Genomic DNA, 8,910 nt, shown 5'->3' with positions numbered 1-8,910 from the left:
TTGTCCATTATACCAAGAATGGTTTAACAAGATTTTAAAGTTCTGCAAAGGAATAAACAAAAAATAAATGAGATGGTTAACATCGTGCTCTGGAAAAAAGTACAGCAAGTACATAGAGGAAACATTTTATTATCAAACTGCTGGGTCAGTTCATTTACACCATAATCCAACACAGGCAAGTACTTATGTAATGCTTAATGACAACAACCAGACTTAATATCCTTATAAATCATGCTCAAGAAAAGGATCAAATTATGAGCAAATTATTATTTACTTTTTTAAGAAAAAACTTCTGCTTTTGTGAATGTCTTATGTACTCACGTACTCTAACATTAGTACATAGAGGGGGAAAGAAGTTATTAATGTTCATTGCATTTAAAAAATGCAGTTATGGATGTATAACACAGTTATACACATACATATACACATTTCTTCACAGTTTAAAATGAACAATTTTAAGAATCAAACCTGTTATTAAAGTTAATTTAATATTTAACACATTTAGCAGTGACAATGCTACTTGTTGCTGTTGTATTGCAACACCAGATGCATGGTAATTAATAGTAAAGAAAGCCCATACTATGTGTCAGGCTTTTTATTAGTAAATTTAGAGCTAATACTGGTTTTACTAATTTCTGATTGGGATTTTATGATAATTAGGATTTTATCTTTCTAAGGCTCATTTTCAACAAATCTGATCTTAATGTTAACTCCATTAATAGATCTAAGCACTAATCGAGGGATCATCTTTGGGGTATGATCTGGGTCCTTGATGAGAATGTACTTCTTCAGTGTCAGGGCCACCACCACTTTCATCTCATTCATAGCAAAGTTCTGTCCGATGCAGTTCCTACATTAAATGCAAGAGGTAATATGAATTAAGAATGTAAATACAGGAGGAGTAAATACTACGTAATCAATTGCACTGAAGGCTTTCTTGCAATCATGTACTTATCATCAGTAAATTAAGTCAAATATTTGATGCTTGTTTTATTGCAACATACAGTACAGCACAAAAGTCAGAGACCACCCATCATTTATTCATTTTTAGTCAAAATGGCCATTACGTACATTGTTCAGGAGATATTAAAGATAGTACACTTGTGCATGGAATTTTAAAAATCGAAGAAAAAATTGGAAAAATTCTTTTCCAAATCTGGAGTTTAAAAATGATAAGATTATAATTAAGATATAAAGTAAATGGGACTCCTAACAACCATGCATGACCTGGTAGACCACCAAAACTGTCACTATAAGATAAACAGCGCTTAAAGCTTCCATCTTTGAGAGAAAGAAGAAAATCAAGCTCCACTCTTGCTGGTGTTTCTGTCCATCCTTCCAGTTTAACAACTCAACACTATGTCTGAGACAATGTGAAGTGTTTTCTGAGAAGAAGAAAAAATTGGCGCTGTTGTTCTCAGAGCAATGAACTGACCGCCCCAGAGTCCAGACCTCAACACGCAACCAACTTCTGAAACTAAACTTTGCAAATGTAAAAAAGAAATTGCAAAAACTGAAACCAAGCCTCCTGAAAGTTGAGGAAGCTGAGAAAAGCAAAGGATAGACCAACTAAATCCTGAAAAAACTGAAATTGCATTTAGTTGTTGGGGCTTCTGTGTATTTTTTAAGTATGTGCTTTCTGCTTTTTGTATTTTTGTACTTGTACTTATTCACCATTTCATTGGAAATTAAATAAATGAAGCAGAGGTTTCTGACTCCTTCGCAGTACTATAATTATTGATATTTTTACCATAGAGCACAATACTGACTATCATGTAGTAAACAGCTAGAGAAGCATTCTCTTTAGGGTAATTCCAGTTCAGACAGTTGTGCAACCATCAGGTGTGTTATATGTTGCTACACAGAGAGCTGCAGCCTGCTTGTATGGTGCTAAACGCAGGCACAAAGGCTTCAAAGTCCATTCAGACAAAACAAGTAATATTTTTTCTGGTGAGGCTTAAGTCAAACTGTCCGCCTCTTTACCAGTGGCTGCTTTACATGGTATTAATTTAGATACAAACCTTGATCCAGCAGAGAAGGGAACAAAAGCATGAGGTGATCTCTTAGCTGTGTTCTCTGGCAGAAATCTTAATGGGTCGAACACCTAAGGATATAACATAACACTACTTAGTACTAAGTGGTAAACAATTAACCCTTTACACCCTAATGTGTTTCAGTAACAACATGGAAAACAAAGCAAACTGTCTTATTTAGCAATAAGTAATAGCTATAGTAATTTAGTAATAACTATATTACTTAAGAATAACTGAGTTTTTCTTCAGTTATAGGAGAGACGAATAGTTTGGAAAGAATAACAATAAAATAGTTTAGCTATGAGGGTTATTCATGGCAAGCACTAAACCAATAGTTAGTGCTTAAGCCACATTTCATTTCTAGAAGCAAAAACCATCAGGCAGTAATGGTCATGAGTCTCAGCATTCTAATAAAAATGCTAGAGTTGTAAATAATACGTTCACACATTTGGATTCTCCCAGACGGTGGCATTACGGTGGATTCCATACACACTGGTCCCAACAATACAACCTATGGAAAAAAAAACAGAGCAGACCAGATTTTTAGCTTAGCGTATACCCCGGTGAAGATGACATTTTTAACTAGTTTCTGCTTTCTTCTCAAACATTTTTGAATAGTTCCAAAAAACAAGCTGGTTAATGTTTCAACAGAATTCCTCAGAGACAAAGGTCATATTAAAATAAACAGTAACAGTGCCCTAAAGATAAAGACTAAATAATAAAAGTCAGTCGGACTACAAGACAAGGTAACACATAACAAGAAGCAGCAATATAAAACACATCAGATATCTTAAAGTATTCGTTATTTCATATATAGTCATATGCAAAGGTTTGGGCACCACTGGTCAAACAAAATTATGTTTTGTTGACTTTCTAAATGAAAACAAGTTAAATAGAAAATATACACTAAAATTTGAAGAAAAATTATGTTTTGTTTCCTGTACAGGATGTTATATGGAGAAAAGCATGTCGACACCCATTCAAATCGGCCATTTCAGCTTTTTCAAACACCACCACTGCGAAAATATGCATGAAACTATGCTCACAGCCATCTCCATGGACAAATGCTGGCATCACAACAGGTTTTATCCAAGAGCTCAGTGACTTTCAACATGGCTCTTTCAGATGATACCACCTTTTCAAATAGTCAGTTTGTTTAACTTTTCTGGACTGATAAGTGATGCTTCATATTTGACAGACAAATTTAGGTTTGGCTGATACCAGGATAACACTACTTGCCTAAATGTATACTTGCCTGAAGCGTTTGGTGGAGGAGGAATAGTGGTCTGGGCTGTTTTTTTTTCAGTGTTTGGGCTGGGATGCTGTGTTGCATCACCTCTTCTTTTAACAACACACTGTGAGTGTTTGGGAACTGAGGAGTCCGACTGCTGTAGTTTTGAAAGTTAAATGTTTTCCCGTTCTTGTTTGATATAGGATTTCAGTTGCTCAACAGTTTCGGGTATCCTTTGTCGTATTTTTCATTTTATAATGTGCCTAATGTTTTCAGTGGTGACAGGTCTGAATTGCAGACAGGTGAGTTTAGCACCTGGACTCTTTTAATACAAAGCCATACAACTGTAATAAATGCAGAATGTGGTATGACATTGTCTTGCTGAAATAAGCAAGGCCTTCCCTGAAAAAGACGTCATCTGGGTGGCAGCATATGTTGCCAAAACATGTATATATCGTTCAGCATTAATGGTGTCTTCACAAATGTGCACAGATCACCCATTCCATGTGCACTAATGCCCCTCTATACCATCATGAATTCTGGCTTTTGAACTGTGCACTGATAACAAGCTGAGTGGTCTTTAGCCTGAAAGACACAGTGTTCATAACTTCCAAAAACAATTTCAAATTTTGATTCGTTGGACCACAGGGCACATTTCCACTTCCCCTCTGTCCACCTTTTGTGAGTTCAGGCCTATAGAGATTGACAGCATTTCTGGATCCTGTTAATATATGTTTTCTTTTTTGCATTTTAGAGTTTTAACTTGCGCTTGCGGATTTTTTCAAAAACATACATTTTTTCAAAAAACAATAAAATTTCAGTTTCAACATTTGATGTGTTGTCTTATGCGTTGAACTATTTTTAATATAGGGTGTAAATGGTTTGTACATTATAGCATTTTTTTTTATTTACATTTTGCACAGTGTCCGAGTCTTTTTAGGAATGGAGTTTTAACTGTAACATTTTTAAAAAATCACTTTAACTGAGGAGAGAAGCTTTACCGTCAGGCACTGTTCTTCCATCAAAAAACGTCATGGGTTTGGTCACTTTCCGTGCCATTCCTGGTACAGGCGGATAGAGACGCAGGGACTCCTTAATGCACATCGTGGTGTATGGTACTTTATTGACGTCCTCCCTGAAATAAGGCTGGAAAGTTAGAGACTCAAAGAGGTCCATAGATAGGAATTCAGGCAAAAGAGCTATCACCACTTACAGCTTATTTCTTATGGATTCTCTTTACTGCAGGGTCACATGAATGTAAACCCCATGGATTTTCACATTTTCTTGAAAAGTTTCACTAAATGCTGGCATACTGCTAAATGTCATCACAGCCAACATGGGGCTCAGCTACTTATATGGGTTGCACCACCATCATTATTAACCTGTACGTCCCCCTTAAATTAAAGCCTGCAGACACATGCTTGAATGTGTTCAAGAGTAAAATACTTAAAGGGGAAATCCAGATCTGCATAATTAAATCTTTATGTAAATAAAGTTTTTTAGCATCTCATGTGAAATCGTGTATTGTACAGAAACTTACAAAGTCATATTTCTTTCATATGTAATGTTGATAATGGTAAAATATAGTTGTAAATCTGAAACATGTTGTCTTTAGGTACTTTTTTTCCTTAAATATACATCCTGTATGTACCTCTTCACCATTAATGAATTCATATTGGTATTGGCAGACATTTGTTATGAGCATTGGACAGATGTTCAATTTTGACTGATGTTTCAAACTGATATTAGATGACATTTATTGTACTCTAGAAGAGCAGAATGTTTGGTTGATGCTGGGCTACCGTGCTAAAATGGCTATATTTTACTGCAGATTTTTCCTGTAATGCTTATTGACGTACATGTGGTGCCCATTTCTACATTTTATAAATATTTCTGAATCAGCAATGATATGTTCATGAAAAATATCAGATATCGGGATCTGCCCATAATTCTCATATTGGTGCATCCCTAATTTCAGGTAGCATATTTCTGTAAGGTAGCATTTAGAGGCATTAAACACTTTTGGCATCTGGTTCCTGTGACCAGCAATGTGAACAGATTCTGAATCAGATTTCTCTAGATATGCCATCAAACAAATCTGAAAGAACTTTTTACATCTTAATGTCGGAATTATGCAGAAATTTTGAAAAAACGGTGGAATTCCCCTTTAAGAGTGGAAAGCAGGGTAAGACTGACAGGTAAGTAATAGGTTCCCAACACATTCAATGGGGACTTCCCATGTATCGTTAGAGGACTGTGTTAGGATCTACTGCTCTATGTAAACTGAATGATGTATAATTACAAGCCTTTTGCTTCTAATACCTTATAGTCTGTAACATGTAATTAATAATACAGCAATATTACAGAAGATATGTACCAGTCTATACTGTCCTTTCCCTTTAGCACCTGCTGGATCTCTTTTCTACACTTTTCCTGGTGCTCAGGGTTGTTGGCCAAAATGTACAGGATCCATGCAAGGCCACTAGCTGTAGTGTCGTGTCCCTCAAACATAAAAGTGTCCACCTCTGCTCGAATGTCTTCATCCGACAAGCCCTGCTGCTGCTCATCCTGCAAAGCAGAACATAAGGCTCTACATAAGGCAGGTGTGTCTGTTTCTTCATTGTATTTATGTAGTTTAACAGGAATAATGGGAAATGTTTAACTTTGTTCTTTTATAATTCAAGTTTAAGATTTTTGGTGATATCTGAAGGCATTTACTTACTAGTAAGGATTAGGCTGGATTTTTCTCCCAATGATAAATTACTTAAAACTTTGATGCTCTATACTACCTGTAGCTGCATAAAAATTAGACAAAAAAAAGAAAAAAAGACAGCAGAAACCTCAAAGGTTGGGCTTCAAATGGATATTAATTTGATAAATTGGCTTTTCTATGGATGCTTTTTCTATAGGTGACTTTTTAACATTATTAATAACAATGATGGAACATACTCGAGCACAAAGAAGAATATCCAGAAAGTCTAAATTTCTCTTCTTCTGAGAAAATTGCTGCTCCTTTTCATTAGTTAAAGCTTCTTTCCTCTTTCTTATGACTTCCTCTACAAAAGAAAAGATGAGATACTTATGTTAGGTTGATTGTAAACTGATATTAAGATGGTATTTGTCCATAGAATATAAACATTTAGTATTTCCCTGTAGCTATGTGAGTTTTAGGCAAGCACTCGCAAACTTATAAAAGTGGCAAAAACATTACAAGACATGCCAGAAGTAATATCTTTTTCCTTGATTAATTTACTGATCAGGTACTGAATCAGGTACAGTTTCTCACTTGCCAGTGTAAAATCAAGCTGATTTTATTGCCACTTTTATTCGGCTTCTCCAAAGGTACCTTCCATTTTGGAGAGTGCCATATGTGTGAAATTGTCTGAGATCAAAAGCATTCAGTCATACCTGTATGGTTGTGCGCAATTTTGCATGCCCTCCTATATCTGTAGCCATGTGGACTGAGATGAAAGATGATATCACTGTGATACGGAAGCATTCGGAACCGGATGTTTATCAGGTCACATAGCTCATACACTGCCTGTATATATTTGTTGGACCCACTAAAAGGAAAATGGAGAAATTATTGTTTTTAAAATTAAAGTATGATGTAAAATTGAGGGGCTTTTGTTTTTCTTTTAACCCACCTCTCTGTTTGACAGTTGCTGTGGCAGCTAAAGGCACATTTCAATATGCTATCCAGTGTCATAAGGCTAACATGCTGAAAAAGTTCAAAGGACTCCTCTGTTTTTGCATAGGCTTCCCACTTGTCCTAAGAGAGAGAGGTAGAGTTTTATAAACTCACAGATGTTGCAAAATTCAAGCCTAGAGATGGTAAACTTGTTACAGATTAACTGACTGCAGTAAAAGTATGAAATATTAACTCACCAACATGACTTTGGCAGAATCTGCCATTAGTTTCACATAAGGCTTCAAGATATCATAATGGAAGCCAGGTGTGAGGAGTCTTCTGTGGCGAAACCATCTTTGTCCCGCAGACACAAGCAAACCTTCTCCTGCAAAGACAATGCAGCATATGGATCAACTAAAGATAAGAGATTTTTATTCCTGATCATTTACAACAGGGGGTGTTCACTGCCGGTCTTGGAGAGCTGGTGTTCAGCAGTTTGGTGCTCAACTTGACATTTTACAGGTAAGCTGAACCAGGACTGTTTGAGCAGGAAAATCACCAAACCTGTGCTGGACACTAGTTCTCCAGGACTTGGAGAGAATACTCATGATTTACAACAAAACAGCTTGAGACATCATCTTTGTGAGGATATATCTTCAGTCTCCTTCATTTATTATTTGAGGTTACCAATCCACGGTGTGAGAAATCTGTATCCAAAGTCATCCTTCGGTTCTGTGAAATAATAAAGCAAAGCATAGGATCTACATAAGCAATAAATTCATCAAATGGCAAAAAAAATCTAAATGAAAGCAACCATCTGACAGATGGCCAAACAGATTTGCACCTGTTGATGACAGAATGGTCTTCACATAAGCTGGATGATGGATATTTAAAATGGCAAGGGTGGGGCCAAACCACAAGGGGAAGGCATAGGGATACCTTTCTCCCCATGTGGTTATCTTCTCCAGATCAGTTCCATCCTGCAGAAACTGTAACACAAAACAATCTTGCACAAATGTTTTTGATACTAAAGGCAGTAGTGTGTGAACCAGTGGCTCCAAACAACCCTAGTGCATTCTTAAGACTACATCATGCCTCTTCAACAATGCCCAAGTCATGTGTCCAATCTATCACTATACAATATGCTTCTATTGCAGCCTATCCATTTAACTGCTAGCTATAACTTAATAAACCCAAATAGATTTAGGGTCAGATATGCAAGCGGTTTGTCATGCTCTCTGCACATGTTTTCTGCACTAACATGCAAGTGAACAGAGCAACAAAGTTGCTTCTTACATTGACATATCTATGCTTAATAATCAAGGTGCCAGAAGGCTGGTTCCTTACAGAACCTGCCAAGAAGCTTTTCTGCAAGTTTCCAGACAGTGCAAAAGTTCTGTGGCCAGTTAAAGGTTTCCCAAAAGAACCGTGTATCAAAGTCAACAACCATTTAACTAGGAGCCTTCATATAAGAGTGTAGCGCACAGTTTTGAGCTGCCCTGATCTCTATAGACCTCTATGTAATCAGTCATCAAACTTTTATATCCGTATGACTTTATCTAATATTATTACAGTTTGGATTTTGATTGCTATCATAATTTAACACCTTTCTAGATATAAACTCTGCACGCTGTGCAGGCCCATGTGCTTCTCTTTATCGCTTAAGTGAAAATCAGGCCAAGTGGTGTGAAACTTACGTCGTTGACGTTTCCAAACAGCCAGTGTGCAGGTGGTCCTGGAAACTGTTCGAATTCACGTATCAACCTCTTTCTTTTTAGAGCCACTCTTGTCAGTGTCATCGCAATATAGATTATACAAACGAACCCAAAAACGTGATAGAAGCAGAACGGCTCGAGGTATCTTTTCGTTACACCCTCCAAATAATCGGAAACCTCCATGACTCGTTGTTTCAGCGTCGAGTGGTTGCCAAGATCTGTGAATGTGAAGGGAATAGGGGAGAGACAAAACAGAGAGAGAGAAGGGGGGGGGGGGGTACTGCGAGAGAGAGATAGAGA

General features: G+C 36.8%; 1 protein-coding gene across 1 annotated transcript; it reads right to left on the bottom strand.

Annotated features, from left to right (window-relative positions):
* Nucleotides 1-109: 109 nt before the first annotated feature.
* LOC108433575 (cytochrome P450 4A25) lies at nt 110-8,903 on the bottom strand. Its single transcript, XM_017708233.2, has 12 exons — nt 8,593-8,903; nt 7,740-7,884; nt 7,583-7,627; nt 7,153-7,280; nt 6,912-7,036; nt 6,673-6,827; nt 6,214-6,320; nt 5,642-5,832; nt 4,266-4,399; nt 2,480-2,544; nt 2,022-2,104; nt 110-850 (listed from the first exon to the last, which is right to left on the bottom strand). The coding sequence occupies exons 1-12, from the start codon at nt 8,791-8,793 to the stop codon at nt 673-675; spliced, it is 1,557 nt and encodes a 518-aa protein (XP_017563722.1). The 5' UTR covers nt 8,794-8,903; the 3' UTR covers nt 110-672.
* Nucleotides 8,904-8,910: the final 7 nt, after the last annotated feature.

Source organism: Pygocentrus nattereri, chromosome 3 (assembly GCF_015220715.1).
Source record: "Pygocentrus nattereri isolate fPygNat1 chromosome 3, fPygNat1.pri, whole genome shotgun sequence".
Lineage (NCBI taxonomy): Eukaryota > Metazoa > Chordata > Actinopteri > Characiformes > Serrasalmidae > Pygocentrus > Pygocentrus nattereri.
Note: the sequence above shows the minus strand (reverse complement) of the source record. Positions and strands in the feature narration are given on the sequence as shown.